At 50.1% G+C, this 23747-nt stretch overlaps 1 protein-coding gene across 1 annotated transcript in view; it reads right to left on the bottom strand.

Moving 5' to 3' along the window:
• Positions 1–566: 566 nt before the first annotated feature.
• Positions 567–23747, bottom strand: part of CDCP1 (CUB domain containing protein 1) — a 41588-nt gene continuing 18407 nt past the window's right edge. The window contains exons 3-9 of the mRNA XM_084752344.1: positions 18582–18944; positions 16912–17280; positions 15585–15806; positions 13238–13615; positions 9869–10234; positions 7116–7203; positions 567–1919 (exon numbers count right to left, since the gene is read on the bottom strand). Coding sequence (XP_084608470.1) covers positions 1496–1919; positions 7116–7203; positions 9869–10234; positions 13238–13615; positions 15585–15806; positions 16912–17280; positions 18582–18944 — 2210 coding nt within the window. The 3' untranslated portion in view covers positions 567–1495. The remainder of the gene's footprint in view (positions 1920–7115; positions 7204–9868; positions 10235–13237; positions 13616–15584; positions 15807–16911; positions 17281–18581; positions 18945–23747) is intronic.

Raw genomic sequence — 23747 nt, 5'->3', positions numbered from 1 at the left:
TTTCCCTCCGAGATGTCCACACCTACAGCCCATGGATGTAGAACCTTCCCAGGGTCATTAAGTCAAGGCTGTTGATGTGCGAACTATATGAGATTTGCAAGTGAAGTAGGAAGTTGAGTAAGTGATCAGCCATACCATGTGCAACAGCCTTGCCCAGCCATGGGTGCTTCTAGAAGCTGGGACAGGCAAGAAAACTCTGAGAGCCTTGGAAGCACAGCTTTACCAACACCCTGATTTCAGTTCTGCCAAGCTAGTTTGGGAATTCTGATCTCCAGAAGTGTATTGGTGCTGTTTTTAAGCCACCAAAGGATGTGCTGCAGTGACACAGGGAAACTGACGCAGACGGCTGCTCTCTGGTGTTTACATATGTATATCTCTGTGTAGCTCTGGCTGTCCTAGAACTCACTCTACAGTCCAGGCTGGCCTTGAACTCACAGCTATCTGCCTGCCTCTGCCTCCCAAGTGCTACCACCGCCAATATTTATATACTTTTAAAGGATCAAATTACTCTCAAGATTTCTGTTTACATGTCAAAGTATTGCTGCAGCTGGGAGAGCCACACACCATACAGGGCAACTCAAGGAAATTTATTATTAGAGTAGGGGGCGAGGGGATCTGTGATAAATTCTGCAGGAGGACAGTTGTATACAGCCAAGGATTGGGAAATCTCTTACTGAGTAAGACACACACACACACACACACACACACACACACACACACACACACACTCACATATTTTTCTGGCTGGGCAGACCACAGGTACACATTTATCTAGTGGTCTGCAAAACCCAAAAACACAGCTGTCCAAAACAGTTAGCACCAGTCATTACTAGACAGGGTCAAAGGAGCTGTGCATGTTTTTAAGAGTCTTTAAGAGTCTTCCTCCAACTTACTACATATTTGATGACGACCTTGAAATTCTGACCCTCCTGCCTCCCTAGTGCTTGATTACAGGTGTGCACCATCACAGGTGCATTGAGGGAGGAGCCCAGAGCGTTGTATGTGTTAAGCAAGCACTCTACCAACTGAGCTGCACCCCCAGATCCACATGCAACTTTTAAAAACATACAGGACCACCAAATAAATACTACTACGTCTACTAAAAAAAAAAGCACATCGTCATGTTCATCCAGAGGATTCCAGTGAGAGCAGAGACCTCAACAGAGCTTCCGAGAATCAGCTAAGTCTCTCTCTAACCATTGGGAGTCCAGGGCTCGTTGCAGTCCTGTCTGGGTGGACCATGTCTCTCTTCTGTCCCTGTGGCCAGCCCCAACACAACCTGAGTTCAGGAAGGCCTTCCCATCAGAAGCCATGGCTTGCTCATCACTGGAAGGAGGAGTCCACCAGAAAAATCAAGATTTGGCTGCACCTTGCAGACGCTCCTCCTCCTCCTCCTAGTCCACTGCTCGTCCATCTGACTTCTGATTGGGACAGTTCTGCGCGTCTCGACGCCCGGTGCCAGGCATCATGGCAAAGTCTTTGGAATGGGGCCAAGTTAATCTTCTTCCTCCACTGACCCCCGGGTGTCGAGTAAGGGGATGTCTGTCACCCTGACACCGACCACCTCCTTGTTGGGGTGTGAGAAAGTGTAGGGTTCGCTCTCAGACTCAGGAGGGCTACTAGGGGCTGGCTCATCTGCAGTGAACTTCGCAGTTGGGGTCCTGGAGAATATAGGGGGCGGGGAGGGGGGGCAGTCCCCCACGGGGCCCTGGAAGGGCCGGTAGGTGTCCACCTCCGGCTGGGTGAAGGATCCGCCGGAGTCCTGCAGCAGGTGCCCGTACACCATGGTGTCGTCGATGACTGCATACACGTGGGAGTCATTGTCCTTTCGTCTTTTCTGGAACTTCTGAGTCTGGGGCAGCTGGGTATTGACGTTGCCGTTGTAGATGCCCACAGCAGGACCCTTGCTGACCTTCTTCCTGTTTGTGGAGAGTGACACAACCAGATAAGAAACCAAAGGGATGAGCAGCATGAGGGAGTCCCTGGGGGTTCTAAAGCCTAGCTCACACAAGTCTTTAAGGGCCATTAGCATGTGAAGATGAAGCTGTCCTAGGGGCCACTCTCTTCAGCAAAAGAGCCTTTGTCTCAGGGTTCCAAGGTGGATCTTGAGGGGTCCTAAGTGGAAGAGGTGGTTTAAGGGAATTTGTTTTGCCTCTGATCGACTTCAGGGAGACCAACAATGGAGATACCTGGTAATTCCTCCTCATCTTCCTTCCCAGAATTAGAGATGCACAAAGCTTTCTAAACCACATCAGCTCAGCAGGCCCAGGCCAGCCTTCTAGAACAGTCAGTACTGTGCTGCTGCTGCTGCTTGTGCAGAGAGCAACGCTGATTAGCTAATGCCAGACGGTTAATATCAGCACTCAGGAGAGAAGGGTATGAGCTAGCTAATCTGCTATAGTTGAGGACAGAAGAGCTCCTCATTAGCTGAGTGGCTCCGTCCCCATTCCATCAACAGCAGCCACCAGGGGAAGGAAAAAAAAAAAACCAAGCTAGAGTACAGACAAAATCCAGGTTCCCTGAGCCATTAGCTTTGGGTGTGTGATGTTCTTTGGTACTCAGATGTGGACAGTCGTTGGCACGTCTGCCTCGGGCACAGGGCTTTTTGCCTTCAGTGAACCAAAGCAACAGGGACTTGGACAATGGCTGACTCAAAAGGATGCTGTCAGCCCAATTAGCATAATAGGCTGCAGCGTGCAAAGACTGGCAGCTCACTAATCCTGGACTATGCTTTGGGGAGCTAAAAAATCCATCTGGTGTTGACCAGCTCCAGGAGCTCTCACAGGAAGCCTTCAACAGGAAGGCCCCACCCCCACCGGCCCCTGTCTCAGCCTCACGGTGCCTAGCTCTTCCCTTTACCCATGGATTGTGGAAAGGGCTCTCTTGCTCCTGTTTTATCCCCAGTACATTACAAAGGAGACCCTCAGTGAATACCTATCGGGGGAACACGTTCAGTGTCAGTATTTCCCCTTGTCCTTGCACAACCTGCCCCCCCCCCACACATACAACTTGGGGACCAGTGGCTTCACACAAGCACGTCAGCTAGACGCCTCATGCAACTGAAGACCACAGAAAGCCTGTCTGTGCTGACAAGTCTCAGGTCAATCTGCAATAGTCTGGAACAGGAGGCATGACAGCTGGACTCTTCCCTTCAACCACATCCAAATCTCCAAGAGGCACTGGGGGCTCAGTGTTAACTGGGATACGCTGTGTACCCGGACAAGGAGGAGCCAAGCATTTCTCAAAAGCTGGATGGCTTAAGACTGCACAGCAGGGATTTGCCCAGGGCCATAGTGAACTTAAAACGTTCGGGGACTGCGGAGATAGTTGGTAAAGTGCCTGCTCTGTGAGCATGGAGACCCAGTCAGAGGCCCAGCATCCATCTGTAATCCCAGTGCGGGGCGGGAGACGTGCATGCTGCCGGGGCTCACTGCCGAGCAAGCCTGATGTGTAACCAAGTCTGGTTCCCAAAAACTCATGGTGGAAAGAGAGAACCAGTTCTCACAGATTGTCCTCTGGCCACCAAACATGGGCTGTGACATGTGTCCACACGTATAATACACATACATAATAGATAAAATGTAATAAAAATTATATTTTTAAAAATTGAAGAATGATATTTAGATGCTGTTCTCTAGCCTTCACACCATGACCAGGACACACACGTGTACCACACACACACCTGCACACTCACATAGCCTCCACACCACGACAGAACACACACGTGTACCACACACACACCTGCACACTCACATAGCCTCCACACCACGACAGAACACACACGTGTACCACACACACACCTGCACACTCACATAGCCTCCACACCACGACAGAACACACACGTGTACCACACACACACACCTGCACACTCACATAGCCTCCACACCACGACAGAACACACACGTGTACCACACACACACCTGCACACTCACATAGCCTCCACACCAAGACAGAACACACACGTGTACCACACACACACACCTGCACACTCACATAGCCTCCACACCATGACCAGAACACACACATGTACCACACATACACCTGCACACTCACATAGCCTCCACACCACAACCAGAACACACACGTGTACCACACACACACCTGCACACTCACATAGCCTCCACACCACGACAGAACACACACGTGTACCACACACACACCTGCACACTCACATAGCCTCCACACCACGACAGAACACACACGTGTACCACACACACCTGCACACTCACATAGCCTCCACACCACGACAGAACACACACGTGTACCACACACACACCTGCACACTCACATAGCCTCCACACCACGACAGAACACACACGTGTACCACACACACACACCTGCACACTCACATAGCCTCCACACCACGACAGAACACACACGTGTACCACACACACACCTGCACACTCACATAGCCTCCACACCAAGACAGAACACACACGTGTACCACACACACACACCTGCACACTCACATAGCCTCCACACCATGACCAGAACACACACATGTACCACACATACACCTGCACACTCACATAGCCTCCACACCACGACAGAACACACACGTGTACCACACACACACCTGCACACTCACATAGCCTCCACACCACGACAGAACACACACGTGTACCACACACACACACCTGCACACTCACATAGCCTCCACACCACGACAGAACACACACGTGTACCACACACACACCTGCACACTCACATAGCCTCCACACCAAGACAGAACACACACGTGTACCACACACACACACCTGCACACTCACATAGCCTCCACACCATGACCAGAACACACACATGTACCACACATACACCTGCACACTCACATAGCCTCCACACCACGACAGAACACACACGTGTACCACACACACACCTGCACACTCACATAGCCTCCACACCACGACAGAACACACACGTGTACCACACACACCTGCACACTCACATAGCCTCCACACTACAACCAGAACACACACATGTACCACACACACACCTGCACACTCACATAGCCTCCACACCAGGACAGAACACACACGTGTACCACACACACACCTGCACACTCACATAGCCTCCACACCACGACAGAACACACACGTGTACCACACACACACACCTGCACACTCACATAGCCTCCACACCACGACAGAACACACACGTGTACCACACACACACCTGCACACTCACATAGCCTCCACACCACGACAGAACACACACGTGTACCACACACACACCTGCACACTCACATAGCCTCCACACCACAACCAGAACACATACGTGTACCACACACACACCTGCACGCTCACATAGCCTCCACACCACGACAGAACACACACGTGTACCACACACACCTGCACGCTCACATAGCCTCCACACCACAACCAGAACACACACGTGTACCACACACACACCTGCACACTCACATAGCCTCCACACCAGGACAGAACACACACGTGTACCACACACACACCTGCACACTCACATAGCCTCCACACCACAACCAGAACACACACGTGTACCACACACACACCTGCACACTCACATAACCTCCACACCACGACAGAACACACACGTGTACCACACACACACCTGCACACTCACATAGCCTCCACACCACGACAGAACACACACGTGTACCACACACACACACCTGCACACTCACATAGCCTCCACACCACAACCAGAACACACACGTGTACCACACACACACACCTGCACACTCACATAGCCTCCACACCACGACAGAACACACACATGTACCACACACACACACCTGCACACTCACATAGCCTCCACACCATGACCAGAGCACACATGTGTACCACACACACCTGCACACTCACATAGCCTCCACACCATGACCAGAGCACACATGTGTACCACACACACCTGCACACTCACATAGCCTCCACACCACGACAGAACACACACGTGTACCACACACACCTGCACACTCACATAGCCTCCACACCACGACAGAACACACACGTGTACCACACACACACCTGCACACTCACATAACCTCCACACCACAACCAGAACACACACGTGTACCACACACACACCTGCACACTCACATAGCCTCCACACCACGACAGAACACACACGTGTACCACACACACACACCTGCACACTCACATAGCCTCCACACCATGACCAGAGCACACATGTGTACCACACACACCTGCACACTCACATAGCCTCCACACCATGACCAGAGCACACATGTGTACCACACACACCTGCACACTCACATAGCCTCCACACCACGACAGAACACACACGTACCACACATACACCTGCACACTCACAAGGAGACAAGGCAGCTAACCAGGCCCCACTTTCTCTTAGCTTTAGGGACGTCTTTTGGCACAGGTCTGCAGTCCCACAGATAAGCACAAAACAGAGTTTGCTGAAAAAAGTAATGGAGAACAAGCCAGGGCAAAACACTTGTTTTCCCTCCAGGTAGCAGAGGGCGTGGCTCCCGCTACAAGCATTCTTGCTGCCATGGCCTGATAAGCAAACACAGGAGACTTGTGCTGGGGCCAGGATGTCTCTCTCTGTCTCTGTCTCTCTATTTCTGTGTGTGTGTGTGTTTGTGTGTGTGTGTGTGTGTGTGTGTATTTCACTCCCCCAGGTATGCCTCCACCCTCTGAAACTGTAATACATCCTTGGTGAGAATATTTAACGTTGATCTTTGTGGGGAAATGCTAATCAAAAAACATCACTGACATGAGTAAGCTGATGTGGCGACACATGCCTGTAATCCTAGCACTCGAGGAGGTAGAAGAGGGTAGGGAGCTCAGGGCCAGTCAGGAATATATAATACACTGTCTGAAACCATCCATCCATCTCTCTATCCATCTGTCCATCTGTCCATCCGTCCGTCCATCCGTCTGTCCATCCATCCATTCATCCATCCATCTGTCCATCCATCCATCCATCCATCTGTCCATCCATCCATCCATCCATCTGTCCATCCATCCATCCATCCATCCATCCATCTGTCCATCCATCCGTCTGTCCGTCCATCCATCTGTCCATCCATCCATCCATCCAGTGTTGTAATCCAAGAAGCCATTAGATCAGTGAGCGACAGCTGGAGAGGTTCCACCTACTTCTTTTTCACCAGGCAGCAGATGAGAAGTCCCAGGGCGAACAGTAGCAGGGCTCCGCCTCCTGCTGCACCGATGATGACAGCCAAGTCTGTGAGCGGAGAGAGGGGGGCAAAGTAAGAACGTGGTGAGTCTCCCGGCCCCAGCTGCTCCCCTGCTGCTACAAAACTGGAGGCGACTGGGTCAGATCTGAGCCTGATCTCTACAGGAACGGTCAGCTGGTACTTTCTTCACGACAGGAAGCCAGGCAGTCTGTACAAAGCCTGGCTATGTGGGAGCCACTCGTGTTGGTCACGCAGGGCCTCCATAGGTGTTAAACTCCATGGAGCCAAGGTGGGAAGCCAAGGCCCAGGTGCGTCTCCAGCCAAACTATTCCGTTTTTTGAGCTGTTTGTTGTATGCGTATGAACCACTGTGTTGTCCGACCTATAGTGTCCGGCCACTGTGTTTCTAACCCATGCTTATGAGCAAACAGAATAGTGACTGTCTAAGCCGACACAATTTAGAGTAATTTGTATGTAGCAGCACTTAGATGCATGAAACAGAGGCCGGAGGACAGCTACTTGTGGGGCATTGCTGGGCAAGGTGGAAGTCCAACCCCTCTGGAAAGCGGGTCTAACAAGCTCGGAAAGGGAGGGGTACTCTCTCTTGGTCCCGGTTGCCCCCTAAATCCCATCTGGTGAGAGGTGTCACAGACCTGATTCTGCTTTAACAAAAAACTTAAACACCACCTCTGGATTACCAAGGACTATTCCCCTTAGGGAGATAAAGCTCTCAGGACGTTTACTATAAACAGAAACCATACCCCGCGTAGGGCTTTAAAACCCTGGGTTCCCAGGTGGGGGGTCGCCTTTGGCTCCTTCTGGTCACCTTTCTGGTCCTCCCCTCTCGAGCCTTCTGGTCCCCACCCTCCTCCTCATCCTGCTTTTTGCTCCCCTTTAACCTTTTGGCTTTTGACTCCCCCGTTCTGCACCGAATGCACAGTAAAGTTTGGCTCCTGTTTCTGTGGCTGTCTCTTTGTGGCTTGTGATTCCAGCAGCTGCTTTCTACACGCTGCAAGCCTTTCCCTCCCTGATTTTGAGACGCAGGGGTGGAGGGGGTGGGGGGCTCTTCCTGAGGAGAGACTCGAGCCTAGCTTCTCTCCTCCTGAGAGCACACTGGTCTGGGCAAAGGTCTCCGCAGCACCCCATGTTAGTTCCGTGGCCTAGGATGCAATGACCCACAGCCCTGCTCGTCTGGTCCGCCTGGTCATCCGTCGCCACGCAAGCTCCCCGAGCAAAGATGAGCAAAGGGCGGCACCTGCCAAATCTCTGACCCATAGTTATAAGCAAACAAATAGTGACTGTCTAAGACAGTGCTCCTTGGCCTTCCTAATGCTGTGACCCTTTAGCACAGTTCTTCGTGCTGTGGTGACCCATGACAACCCTGCCAACCATGAAATTATTTTGTTGCCACTTCATAACTGTAATTTTGCTACTGTTATGAATCATACAGGATATCTGACATACAGAACATCTGATGTGCGACCCTTGTGGGGGCTGCGATCCACAGGTTGAGAACCACTGGTCTAAGCCCATACAATGTGGAGTACTTTGTATGTAGCACTTAGATACATGAAAAGGATGTGTGTGCAGGGACCTACCGTCTACCCAACGCCCACTCCTGGCTTCCACTGGGTGCGTCCCCTGGTCACCAGGCTGTCTGAGAGAAGGAAGAGGAGAGGAGCAGAGAGGACAGCAGGGGCTCAGACGCCAGAAGGAGCGAAGGGCCAGGCCATTTCAGCGGAGTTCTCTTTTCCCCACACTGCACAGTGGAAGAGCCCAGGCCTGAGAAGGAGCAGCACGCCACGCAGGGATCTAGGACTCACCGGGTGCTCGGCAAGAAACAAAGGGTGGGTTTGGATGACACAGAAATCAGTGACAGAAAAGGAAAGGCAAGTGGTAACCTCAGAGTTGGGCATTCTCAGTAGTGGCTTTTGATCAATTCTGTCTCTGTCTGTCTGTCTGTCTGTCTGTCTGTCTCCAGGCTCTCCTTTTTTCAACCTTCATTACTGAATCCCTATGATTCTCCACCTCTCACTCTACAGATGAAGATCACAGGAGTGAAGAGAATTCATATATATCAATATCTATATCTATATCAATATCTATCTTCTATCTATCAATCATTTATCTATCTATCATCTATCTATCTATCTATCTATCTATCTATCTATCTATCATCTACCTATCTATCTATCAATTATCTACCTATCTATCTATCTATCTATCTATCTATCTATCTATCTATCTATCATCTGTCTCATGGAGTTCAAGAGTCAAGAGTTAAGAGTCGTAGCGTAAGGGTCCAGGTGAGTGAGAAGGCTGTGGCGGCAGCTGTGTTCTGCACGCTCCCTCTGTGCGCCCTTTGGTGTCCTGCGCATTTCTCAGCAGGGCTCGCTATGCAGTGGAGAGTCAAGTAAGCTCAGCTGCCTCAGATGATTTTGGCTTGGACCTTTGGGAACATCAGTACACAACTAAATCAGCAAAGTCTTGTAATCAATCTGCAGATGAGTGAGGGAGCCTGATAAGCCCAGCTCAGGGCAGACTTGCCCCGTCAATGCATGAACAGTGATAAACGATATACAGTACAGCTGACTGACACGTGCACAGCTAGGACTCAGCCTGTTTCCGGGCTTGCCTCCGACACTTGTTCCCGGCCACTCAGATGCCAATTTTCTTTCCTTCCCCAACTCTAGGAGACTCTGAAAGTCCTTACCCACAGTCCTTGGGGTGAGGGTCACCCAGAAGAGCAGATCCAGCTGCTTGCCATTCACGGGGCTACAGTTGGAGATATTAACCCAGAAGCTGTGACGATGGAAACTTGGCTTAGGCAGCACTTGCTCCTCCAGGCTGAAGATCTCCTCTGCCCGGCCCCGGTGTTCCTGGATGATCATGAACGCACGCCCCGACTGGCAGACCACGCCGGAACGCTCTTTGAAGAAGGTCAGACAAGCCACTTGGTTGCTAGGCACACTGATGTTCCAAGACACCGAGGAGAGGGCAGGCAGGCCACGGTCCCAGTTGGGTGTCCTCAGGTAGACCTTGCTTTTTGTGTCCGGGGTCACCGTGAAGATGCCTTCCTCTAAAGGAAAGGGAAGAGACTCAGACAGATGTTTCACTCAACAAAATGGTGAGGGGAAGGGGCAGTGTAAGGGACACTGAGCAGTCTGCACCAGCATCAGCTGACAGAGCTTCCTGCTGTCATGGACACGTTCTACGCTGTGACTGTCCAATAGGTGGCCGTTATTCATGTGCAGCTGTTGAGCACTTACTTCGTGCCCAGTGTGACGGTGTGGTATAGCGATGAGATCCCAGAAGAACTGAAATTGGATTTCAGGGTAACTGGGGCAAAGGTTAAGAAATAGGCCTCCAGGAGATAATCTGGCCAGCTGCAAAGAGCATCCCCTGTAGGAACCAGGCCCGATTGGGCTGCCTGCCTGTCTTGCTGTTTCATGTCCTGTTTCTAGCAGCTTCCATGTCTGTGTTTATCTTGGTTAGCTAGTCATGTTTACTGCTCTGAGAACGCACCCCTCCCTTCCTCGAGACTTTTCCTCCTGTGTGCAATCACCTCTTGAGGGATTTCACCTGGGAGGAGGATTCCTGTTTGGCTGCCTATAAGAAGGCTCTTTGGAACTCTGGAGAATAAAAAACCGCTGCCTCGGCTGCTGCTGCGGCTGCTGCTTTCTTAGCATGAAGGACCCACTGTGCTAGTGTGTGTGTGTGTGTGTGTGTGTGTGTGTGTGAGAGAGAGAGTTAAATCCGCAGTCCCTCGCTCTCGACTTGGTACCACGGTGGCGCGGGCACCACAATCCCCCAGTGGAGATAGCAACGCCTCATGACTGACCGGACCAGAGGTCCCACCAGAGATAGAGTTGATAAGAAATACAGTTTTATGGCCACATTCCTTCCTGCCCACCAGAGATAGCGTTACCTAGTAGCCGACCCATCCCGTGATGTGTGTGTGTGGGGGGGCAGACGACAAAAGAAGTTAAGTCACGAGTGGTCTTGGCGCCCCTTTTCTGCTTAAAGGACATTGAGAGGATAAAAGGTTCGAGGCCAGCCTGGTCTACAAAGCAAATCTAGGACAGCCAAGGCTAACACAGAGACCCTGTCTCAAAAAACCAAAGGGGGGAAAAGAGGAAGAGAGAATAAAAGGACCTCAGATCATGGCCTCGAGGTCACTCCTGAGGCCTAGCATTTGGGGGATCAGGTGCAACCCAGCTCAGAGCTAAATTAAAGATTCTTCTTGCATTTTACAATGGTTTCATGTGTTTTCTGGTTCTTTTTTTGGATTGATCTGGGAGCAACACTGATACTTGAGCTTTCCCCAAAGGCTGTGTAGTATAGGCTCAGTTACCAGGCCACACTGCTACTGGGAAGTGACCGAACCTTTAAGGGGGAGGTCAGGTAGAAGGAAGTTAGGTCACTGGGGACATACCCTTAAAGGGGCTGTTGGGGACCTGTCCTTCCCTTTCGTTTGGCTTGCTGATGACCAGGAGGCGAGCAGCCCCTCACATTCACATTCCTACTAGGAGGTATTGCTCCAACACAGACCCCCAAAGCAGCTGGACCACCAGAGTCAGCCTTCAGCCAGCCAAAACAAACTTACTGCGTTTCAGTTCTTTATCTCATAGCGACAGAAAGCCAATACAACAAAGACTCATATTTTTCATTTATTTAACATTGATTTTGGTTTCCATAATCATATGTGACTATTGTATTGGCCAGTGAAGGATATATCTCTGTTAGACAAGGCATCCAGGTTCTTTCAAACAAACAAACATCAGAACAGTTCACCAAATGAGGGTTCTCAGAAATGTTCCTAACATGGCAACACCCGTCCTACTTTGCTGTGGGAGTGGCATATATCTATGTCTGCCCTAGAGGATAAACAACAACAACAACAACAACAACAACCAAAAACCTTCAGGTTTGGGCAGAAATCTGGAGTTTCCAAGTTAAAAGGGCTTCCGACATGCCCACAGGTCTGCTGTGAGCTCCAGATAGACTAGAACTAACAATGTGCCCTGATGAGAATGACCCCGATTTTCAAAGGGTTCCCAAAGGCGTTTCCCTGGTAACCTTGGAGATGGTAGTCGGCCTGGACTGACCTTAATCTATGGCCAAAGATCCATTTCTTTCCCACTATGCCACTGAAAAGTCAAACAAGGGTCTCAGCCAATTTGAAAATGCCCTCTAATTTAACATAATCAATCTTTGAGCAACACATAATGGCGATTGTGACTTTTGTACTCTGCTGCATTCAGGTGACCCCAGAGAGCCATTTAGACCTCACTTTCTAGCTCAGAACACTGTGGACTTTGATCCTGCCTCTGCCATGCAGAATAGGACCCTTGTACCTGCCACTTCTTCCCCAGGAATCCCCCTTCCCCCGCTGTGCTCTCCATGGTATACTGAATTGTAAAAGCAGAATCATAAAAATTCAGGTTTTTAATGGTCGTTTCTCATTATTTTCCCATGTCAGCTCCCAAAAAAAGACTAGAACCTGATTCCTTGTCTTACTGCCTGCCAGCCATTGCATCCCACTGTCAGAAACATTTTTGGAACTTGTAAGATCTAGAAATTTCCATGGGTGGTTGATGAAAAAGCCAGGATTGGGACCCAATGTCCTGCACACCTCTGATGCAGGACCAACCTCTGGCAACAATCGCTTCTCTGTAAATGGACAGTTTTGTTAAAGGCTCTGCTAATGTTTTAATGTGAAAAGTCCCCCGGGGGACACGTCTCCGAATGTTTATTATCCCTTGAGTGATGCTGTTGGAAGGCTGTAAAACCGCAGTTAGTGGAGACTTGCTGGAGGAAGTGGGTCATCTGGGCCCTGAGGTTTTATAGCAGCACTTCCTGTCCCTCTCTGCTTCCTAAGTGCAGACACAGGCTCACACTGCTGTGACTTCCTTACTGTGGCGGACTATGCCTGTGAACTGTGAGCCGCAGTAAACCTTTCCCTCAGGTGCGTCTTATGTACCTGATCACACAACAGGAAAGTAACTAATACAGGTTTATGCAAGACACACTGAGTGGCTAACAGGAATGGCTGGTGGTGTATGAGCAAGGGGCCGCTTACCTTTGAAATACGGTATGAAGGATGCTGTCAGTCCTTGCCTGGAGACCTCTTGTTGGAAGCTGGGTGCGTACGTTCGCAGCGTCACGGAGCTGTTCTGCTTCACCTGGATCTTCTCGATGGAGCCCCCTGGGCAGAAGGAGCCAAAGTACAAGTCCTGGCCAGGGGCGGTGCTGGCCACGAGGTAGCCGAAGCTGGAGTTACAGGCCTTCTCCCGCGTGTGCTGCTGCAGCTTCTGACTTGGCACCAGCATAAGGCTGAGCCTGTCCTTGGGTGCCAGTAGCTTCCAGGAGAAGTCATGCAGCTGCACGGGCAGCTGGAGGATGTCCCTGGGCACCTGCAGGTGGAAGGACCTCTTGTAGCAGTAGTAGTTCAGACAGCCTGGAAGAGAAAGCTGGTGGTACCCATGTGCAGGGAGGGAGGGGTGCACCCTCCTTAGCTTACGGGCTGCCGAAGGCCGGAATCTAGGGCTGCCTGCTTTCTTTTCCACTCATGATTTTTAACTAGCTTTCCTATTCTTCTTGTCTACCATCCTGGCAGCCAAGACCCCGTGAGCACTCAGGACAGAAATGCTCTCTTCTGACTTGTGTTCTCCTTTTGTCTGGGATGCTAAGACACAAGTCTCCACCCCAGCATGCCCCTGCACTTTTGTGTCATGTTAGAACTGTGAGTGACACTGTGGCCATCTTAGCTTGCACCTCATAATTGGAAGTGTCCTGCCACTTCCTAATTGGGTGGCTTCATGCTACTCTAGCTCCCGTGACCCCCAGCTTCGTGTCAGAGATCGTGGTGTCTCTCTCAGCTGGAAATGGCTGGGTTTTCTTTCCTTTAACATTGAGTCTCTTTATACCACTTTGGCTGTCCTGAAACTCTCTATGTAGACCAGGCTGGCCTTGAACTCACATCTACCTTCTATCTGCCTTTGCCTCTTTTTTTAAAATATAGTTTATTAATTTATTCATATTACATCTCAATTGTTATCACATTCCTTGTATCCTCCCATTCTTCCCTCCCTCTCATTTTCCCCTTACTCCCCTCCCCTATGACTGTTCCTGAGGGGGACCTCCTCCCCCTGTATATGCTCATAGGGTATCAAGTCTCTTCTTGGTGGCCTGCTATCCTTCCTCTGAGTGCCACCAGGCCTCCCCATCCAGGGAACATGGTCAAATATGGGCACCAGAGTTTGTGTGCCTTTGCCTCTTGAGCACTATTCAGCTACATGAGATAGGGTCTCATATAGCTAGGTTGGCCTGGAACTCTATGTAGCCAAAGATGACTTTGAACTTCTGATCCTCCTGCGTTAACTTCCCAAGTCCTAGGATTATAGCGGTGCATGCATAGTTCATGCACTACTGGGGATAGCCCAGGGTGTTGTGAACGCCAGGAAATCACTATTCCAATTGAACTTCATCGGCAAATCTTGAGTATGAGGTTTGTTGCATTTGCTAAAAGACTTTCACAAGCCACAGAAGGAGCCAGGCTAAGTCCATTTTGTTTGTTTGCTTTATTAGCCTCTCATCTTTCCCAGGCTGGGCTTGAACTTGTATAGCCAAGGAATAGTTAGTTTATATGGTGTTAAGAATTAAATTCAGAGCCAGGAATGGTGGCGCATGCCTGTGATCCCACCACTTGGGAGGCAGAGACAGGTGGATCTCTGAGTTCGAGGCCAGCCTGGTCTACAGAGCGAGTCCAGGACAGCCAGGCTACAGGTGTCATAAAACCAAAAAATATTTCAAGACCTAATGCATGTTATGCAAGCATTCTACCAACTAAATTACATCTCCGGGTCCCAGGAGTCTAAGTTCTTGACAGACAAGGGGGCAGGAAGCAGACAAATGGAGACACAGAGACGGGACAGCTGAGCAAAGGAGCAGAGGACTTTCCCAGGGAAAGGCTGGCAGGTTGGGACCCAGGCCTGCTGTGGCAATCCTGACAAGGCATCTCAGCATTGGCCTATTCTCTCTCTCACCCCTGTTCACTTGCCCTCAGTGGTCACTTCAGACTATGCCCTGCACAACCCACACACTAAGCTCCACTAAGCGAGGCAAGAGGGCTCAGTGGATAGAGGCGCACGCCGCCAGACTGGGGACCTACCTAAGTTTGATCCCTGGAACCTACATGGGAGAAGGAGGAAACTGATTCCCATAAGTTGTGCTCTCTGACTTCTGCGTGCACTTGTGTCTGGGTGTGTGTGCCTGTGTGTGTCTCACACACACACACACACACACACACACACACACACACACACACACACACAGAGTTTTCTAATAAAGAGGCTGAAGCATGGGAGAGCCTATGCAGTCTGAGCGTCTGGGCAAAGCTATGGTCAGGGTCTTTGGTAAGGGCGTACTTATGGTTTTCTCCACATTCATCCACAGCTGTGTCAAGTCATCGCACAGGAAGGAAATCTTGTGTTTGGAGCCAGCTGTCAGCGTGACATTGTTACTACAGGACCAAGACTCGAGACACACGATGCACTTAGGGTCAAACTTGCCACCGTGTTTGACTGGCCGTGGCTCTATGCTGAGTGACATGGCTTCTTCTTGACTCAGGTCCACCACGTAGGCTTTGTCTGAAACCACAAAGAGACAGGGTGTGAGGCATGGGCAGGCAGCTGCCATGTGAGGTGGCCAAAGTGACAAGTCATCTCTTGGGATGAGCACACACACACACACACACACACACACACACACACACACACTCTCTCTCTCTCTCTCTCTCTCTCTCTCTCTCTCTCTCTCTCTCTCTCTCTCTCTCTCCACCACATAGGCTTTATCTGAAACCACAAGGAGACAGGGTGCGAGGCATGGGTAGGCAGCTGCCATGTGAGGTGGCCAAAGTGACAAGTCATCTCTTGGGATGAGCACACACACACACACACACACACACACACACACACACACACACACACACACACTCTCTTCCTCTGACAAGCTCTGGGTTTTGAGTTTGCTCTACTGCTGTTAAACTGTAAGCTTCAAGGCTAGTCCCACACGCATTGGAATCTTTTGGTTTGATTAGAATTAGCTAAGGCTTTGTAATGTTTGGTATGTTTAGCACAGGGTTTAAAATGCAGTGTGCCCAATGTGTGGCTGTGGGGAGTTCACTACCCCACTGTTGTTGCTCATGGTGTTGACTGACATTTTGGTTCCCACTGCAGGGTCAAGGTAAGAGAGGTCTTGCAAGGCAACTTTTCAATGTCCTCATTAGAAACAGATTAGCTGGGGCTAGAGAGATGGCTCAGTAGTAAGAGAATTTGTTCTTGAAGAGGATCTGAGTTCAGTTCCTAGCACCCATATCAGGTGGCTCAGAATTGCTGTAATGGCACCTGCACATACACAACATACACACAGACACACATACACACATACACACGGACACACAGACACACACACACACACATCCACAGGCACACACACGACTCACATACGCACGCACGCATGCATGCACGCACCTTAAAAACAAAAGCCAAACCCACCGTCCTTCCCACCCTGAATGCAGGACTGTGTTTGCTTCATACTGTGCTAAAGCAAAGTGCCGGCTCAGGGTCTCCCAGTGAGGCTGTCTATGTCAGCACTCACTTCCTGAATCTCCTGGTTGCTCTATGCGCAGAACAGGCCACCTCCTCACCTAAGGCCACACAAGGAACAGGAAAAAGGAGACTACGGATTACTCACTGCTCTCATTCTGTGGACGCTGGACCAGGACCTGAAACTGGAGCCGGAGGATCCCCGGGCGCTGGGCATCCTGGTCACAGCCTTGCAGGGAGAGGTTGAAGCTCCCAGCCATGTTCCCTGGCTGCTTGTCCTGCAGCCTGAACACCTCCGGGTTGGTGGTGGATCCTGGGATATAGTATTCGACTCGCTCCTCCTTCCTCTCACAGTTGGAGACATTGAAGTTGAGGAAGAAGACACTGGCCCTCAGGTGTACAGGGACAACGAACTGCCAGGTCATGAGCTCATCCTCAGGGAAGCCTCCTGGGTAGTTGGCAGACATCATGGTCACCGAGCCTTCACCCTCGAATACCGACTCAATGATGCACAGGCCTGTCGAGACAGATCCAAAGCAGAAAGAAAGGCGATGCTGACACTGGCTGTTCATGGCTGAGGGCAGAAGTGATGGGGCTGGACCTGATCTTTACACTGAGGGCAGAGACTAGGAACAAATACGCACTGGCAGGTGTATGAGCAAGCATTGAATAGCTGACTGGGTTGGGGGAAACGGGTTTGTTCAGTGCACCCATCTCCATGCAATTAACACAGTCCCCAGGGCTTAGTTAAACATTCCCAGCACATCTGAACGTGCAGCTGAGCAGTGTTCTGACATGACAGACAGACAGACACACATCACCGAGGGCATTAGGCAGGCCATAGAAGAATCACGAGGAAGTGATTAACTTTGAGTGTTTACTGCCTTTGCTTCTAGGATGGTTTGCTTAGCTAACGTTTCTATCATCTTATTTTTTGTAATGTTGAGCCGTTGAACACAGGCTCCTTCAAGGTTGACTCTCATGAGGGAGCATGAGGGGAGAGGCCAGCACAACAGGCTGCACCGACATGCTTGGAGAAGGCAGGGGACAAAGTCAGAGACGTGCTCTGTGAATGTGGGTCTGTAAGGCCATGCCATGTCATTCTGTGAAACAAACACTGTGTGCCAGACGGAAAAAGAAGCTCAGTCTGGTCACGCGCACTTGTAATACTAGCACCAGGGAGATGGAGGCAGGAAGGTCAGGGGTTCAGTGCCAGTCTTGGTTACGTAGTGAACTTGTAGCCATCCTAGGCTATATGAGACTCTGTCTCAAAAAATAAATAGCTGCACGCCTTTAATCCCAGCACTCGGGAGGCAGAGGCAGGCGGATCTCTGTGAGTTCAGGGACAGCCTGGTCTACAAAGAGAGTCCAGAACAGTCAAGGCTACACAGGGAAATCCTATCTTGAAGAAAATAAAATAAAATAAAATAAAATAACGCTGTTGGGCAGCGGTGGTGCACACCTTTAATCCCAGCACTTGGGAGGCAGAGGCAGGCAGATTTCTGTGAGTTCGAGGCCAGCCTGGTCTACAAAGAGAGTCCAGAACAGTCAAGGCTACACAGGGAAATCCTGTCTTGAAAAAAAAAATCTGTTGGGCAGCAGTGGCACACGCCTTTAATCCCAGCACTGGGGAGGTCGATGAAGGCAGATTTCTGTGAGTTCAAGCCAGCTTGGTCTATTGATGAGTTCCAGGACAGCCAAGGCTACACTGAGAAACAGTCTCAAACAAACAAATAAATTGCTGACACGTTGAAAACTCTGGAACATTCTGCCTATGTCCATCTGATCACATAGTGGGCATAGGAGGGGCATACTCACGTTTTATAGATGATCGGTTGGCGATGCTGAAGCCTGAGATGTTCCTGGAGTGGAACCAGGGCAAGTGTAAGGCCATTTTCACACCCTCTTGCATCTTGATCCGGGACACGGTGCCATTACTGCAGAAGGTCCCAATCCTGACCTCAGTGGTATCTATACGGCCACTGATGGAGTAAGTAACTCCAGCGGCACAGCTCTCGCCTGGCCCTATCTGCCTTAGGCGAGGGGCTGAGAACTGCAGCTCCAGGCCAATGCTCTTATGAGCTCTGACATCCCAGATGAAGGTTCTGTTGAGGGTGGGCAGCTCTGATGTGGATGGCTGAAGAAGAACCTCTCCAAAAGGACACGGGCCTGCCGTGCAGTCTAGAACACAGACACAAGAGCAGCTTTGATCACGGACACAGCAAGGCCACAACGTGCTGCCCCTCCTAAGTAGGCGCTATGGAATTGTGCCCAGGAGCTTTTACCACCCCAGTGGCTCACTGGTGGCCTTTTGCTGGTCAGCACCTCAGCTGGGGAGTTATTTTGGATCAGAGACGCCTGGGAGACATGGCTCTCTTCTCGTTCTGATTTGGGGTACAGGACCGAGAAGGGTTGGCCCCACTGCTTGAGGAGACACAGCCTGGGGCTGACAGTGCACCACTTCGGGCCTGGAACATTCTTTATGTAAAGTCCATGCGAGGCTGGACTTTAGCAGAAACAGTCACCTCGTGCTCAGTTTGCTCCTGGTCTCTCTTTTGTTTCCCTCTGGCTGGGCTGCTTCTGGGGGCGTTTCTTTGTGGTAGTTATTCTAGAATGCGGAATCACCATGGAAACAGATCTCTGGGCATGTCAATGAAGGATTTTCTAGATTACATTAATTAAGGTGGGAAGACTTGAATGTGGGTAGCACCATCACCTGGAATGGGGTCTTAGACTGAATAGAACGCAGAAAGTGAGGAGAGCACCAGCATTCACCTTTCTCTGCCTCTTGACTAGAGATGCAACATGACCAGCTGCCTCTTGACTAGAGATGCAGTGTGACCAGCTGCCTCTTAACTAGAGATGCAGTGTGACCAGCTGCCTCTTGACTAGAGATGCAGTGTGACCAGCTGCCTCTTAACTAGAGATGCAGTGTGACCAGCTGCCTCTTAACTAGAGATGCAGTGTGACCAGCTGCCTCTTAACTAGAGATGCAGTGTGACCAGCTGCCTCTTAACTAGAGATGCAACATGACCAGCTGCCTCTTAACTAGAGATGCAACATGACCAGCTGCCTCTTAACTAGAGATGCAACATGACCAGCTGCCTCTTAACTAGAGATGCAGTGTGACCAGCTGCCTCTTAACTAGAGATGCAACGTGACCAGCTGCCTCTTGACTAGAGATGCAACGTGACCAGCTGCCTCTTGACTAGAGATGCAACGTGACCAGCTGCCTCTTAACTAGAGATGCAACGTGACCAGCTGCCTCTTAACTAGAGATGCAACGTGACCAGCTGCCTCTTGACTAGAGATGCAACGTGACCAGCTGCTGCCTCTTGCTTCTGCTGTCAAGTCTTCTCCACTATGACTCTCCATAGGATCCCTTGGAACTCTGGTCAGAAATAAACCCTTGCTTCCCTGAGCTGCTCCCAGCAGGTCTTTTGTCATAGCCTTGAGTAATAATATGCACCCCGCACCCACACCACCAAATCCGCCTTTGGATTGAGGACATCTGACACTGTTTCCCAGACTGTGCTTGGTATCTGGTTACTTGTCCCCCCAACTGGCCTTCTAAGGAGCTATAGGGAGCCTGCAGCTTGAGATAACTTCCTTCCCCCATTAGTTTCATGGTTTTGAGGACAGACTGCCAGGCTCCACCTTTTAAACTTCCTTTTCCTTCTACGTCTCATTAACTAATTACTGGACGTATTCAGCACACGGTTCCCCTCACTGGCTGAGCTGAGCCCTGAGCTTCCTGCTCCGCTGCTCTCTCCTCTAGCAGCACTGCAGAGGAATCAGCTAAAAGCTAATAACTAATTATATCCTTTGATACATTTTATCTCCTAAGCCTTTTAAAACAGCATGCTTGTTTCTATCAAGGAGGCTTCAGCAAAGACTGGAACAACAGAAAGCAGGCAACGCCTCTTCAGGGTTAGTGTTGTGCAGGGAGGGTGTGTGAAGGTGCAATGGCCTTCGGTCTTGTAGTAAGAATCTGTGGTTCAGCCAGGTGGTGGTGGTGGTGGTGGCGCACACCTTTAATCCCATCACTCCAGAGGCAGAGGCAGGAGGATCACTGAGTTCAAGGCCAGCCTAGTTTACAGAGTGAGTTCCAGGGATAGTCAAGGGTACACAGAGAAACCCTGTCTGAAATTAATCAATCAATCAATCAAACAAACAAACCCAAAAAGGCCTGGAGAGATGGTTCAGCAGTTAAGAACACTGTCTACTCTTCCAGAGGTCCTGAGTTCAATTCCCAGCAACCACATGGTGGCTCACAGCCATCTGTACTGGGATCCGATGCCCTCTTCTGCCATGCAGGTGTACATGCAGATAGAGCACTCATCTACATAAAATAAATAAATAAATATTAAAAAACAAAACAAAACAAAACAAAAAAAGAGCTGGGCACAGTGGTGCACACCTGTAATACCAACATTCTGCAGGTGGATCTTTGTGAGTTTGAGGCCAGCCTGCTCTACAAAGCGAGTCCAGGACATCCAAAGCCACACAGAGAAACCCTATCTTGAAAAACAAAAAACAAAAAACCAAACCCCAAGCAAACAAACAAAAACCGTCTACACCCCCAAAATAGAATCTGGGTGTTTACTTGTGCTCCTCCTGGGTGTTGATGGTGCTGGGGTGCTTGTTTTGTGAGCATGAGGACCTGAGTTCAAAACACCAGTGCCCCATAAAAAGTTGGCATGGCAGTGCACGCCTGTAACCTTCAGCACTGAGGGGCAGAGAGACAAGTGGACCCAAGCCTTTTAAATTTTTATTTAATTTTTATTTTAGGTCCATCAGTGTTTTGCCTGCATATGTCTGTGTGAGGGAGTCAGATCCCCACAACTGGAGTTACAGACAGGTGTGAGCTGCCATGTGAGTGCTAGGGAATTGAACCCGGGTCCTTTGGAAGAGCAGACAGTGCTCTTAACCGCTGAGCGGTCTCTCCAGGCCCTGGGTCCAAGCTTTGAAAATCCAGTGTGAGATCCCATCTCAAGGTAATAAGATCAACAGAGGGAGAGACACCCAGTGTTCTGTTCAGGCCCCTACGTGTGCATGCTTGGGTCTGTGACACCCAGTGTTCTGTTCAGGCCCCTACGTGTGCATACTTGGGTCTGTGTGCCTGCACATTCATGTGTGTACACCTCTTACCTACACTCAAAACCCAGGTGGGGCAAAGCGTGCCTGTAGTCCAGACCTGAGAGGCAGAGACAGGAAGCGCCTGGGGTCTTGATGGACAACCAACCTAGCTAATTGGTGAGCCCCAGATTCAGTGAGGGATCTCATGTCAAAAAAAATACAGTGGAGGAGCTGGGTGTGGTGGCGCAAGTCTTTAATCCCAGCACTTGGGAGGCAGAGGCAGGTGGATCGATGTGAGTTCAAGGCCAGCCTGGTCTACAAAGCGAGTCTAGGACACTCAAGGCTATAGAGAGAAACCCTGTGTCAAAAAAAAAAAAAAAAAAAAAAGCAGTGGAGGGCAGTAGAGGAAGACACTGCACATTGATTAGCTTTCACATGTGTGAGCATGGATGTGACTACACACCACATACACATGCACACGCACATGCACACGCACATGCACACACTGTCAACTCCAAAGAGAGTTAGGAGAACTCAGGCTGGAGAGATGGCTCAGTCGTTAAGAGCACTGTCTGCTCCTCCAGAGGTCCTGAGTTCAATTCCCAGCAATGATATGGTGGCTCACAACCATTTATAATGTGATTTAATGCCTCTTCTGGCCTACAGGTGTTCGTGTTTATTTAATAATAAATAAATCTGAAGGAGGAGGAGGAGAAGTCAAGAGGAGGAGGAGGACGAGGAGGAGGAGAAGTCAAGAGCAGTCTAAGACCTCTGAGATCATCCACATCAAACCTGTCATTACTGCAGAGCAGCTCTGCATGATTTGCATTTGTCCACTTGTAGATGCAGCTGACTCAGCACTGAAGCTGGGCTGTCTGTGGTCAGCCTGCACTCATGTCAGGGCACTGCTCGGCCAAACCAATAAAACAGAATCAGATAAAGAGGTGATTAATGAGGCTAAAATTAGACTTGTGTGTCGATAAAGATCACAGCTATTTTAGGAGCTCATAGAAACTTCACTGTGTGTATGGAACAGCTCTTAGCTTTCCACTCATGTTGCACGTGTGTGTGTGTGTGTGTGTGTGTGTGTGTGTGTGTGTGTGTGTGTGTGTGTTGGAAGTCAGAGGACAACTCATAGGAATTGATTCTCTCCTTCATGGTGTGGGTTTCAGGAATCAAACTCGGGCCATCAGGCTTGGCAGCAAGTGCCTTTCCTTTACCCACTGATCCATCTTGCGAGCCCCTACTTATTTTCCTCAGTGACAGGGCAAGCAGCCCGTTCTCTCCACAGTGGGATCTGAGTCCCTCCCGAAGCAGAGCCCCTGAGTCTGGCGCCCTAGACTCGTCCATAACGTGCGCTAGTCAGCAGCTTCTGGTCTGACTCTATACCAAGAACTCAGCCGAGAAGCCTCAGCTGGTGCTAGACTCAACACTGGGGACATTGAACGAGAATGCAGCTACTGTCCTTTGTCACCGAAAGTTTAGTTTTCAGGATAGACACAGAAGTGGAAGCCGCTCTCTGACCAGCATGCCTATAAATATCTTGCATTCTGCCCAGTGCAAAAAACTCAAGAAAGTCAGACGCTTCCCCTCCAGAGAGGGAGGGGCATGTGAGTCAGAAGTGACCATAGCTCCTTTGCCCCAGCAGAACTCCCCTTTCATAAATTTTCAGGCAACTGCTGTGGAGTGAGAACTAAGATGTCAAACTCCACTCAAAGCTTCCGGCTGTTTGTTGGGGGAGGAAGTGAGGGGCAGGCGCACCACTGGATACAATCCCAGGTCTGTATCTATTATTTTTAAGAATGCTACTTTCTTATTGCCTTGACAAGTTGAAAGCATGCATTTTCACTCCCCACCAAGTGATTCGGGCATCTCAGCGCTGAAGGACCAAAATGTACCAAAACA

Source organism: Acomys minous (assembly GCF_964271855.1).
Source record: "Acomys minous genome assembly, chromosome: 13".
Taxonomy (NCBI): Eukaryota; Metazoa; Chordata; class Mammalia; order Rodentia; family Muridae; genus Acomys; species Acomys minous.
Note: the sequence above shows the minus strand (reverse complement) of the source record. Positions and strands in the feature narration are given on the sequence as shown.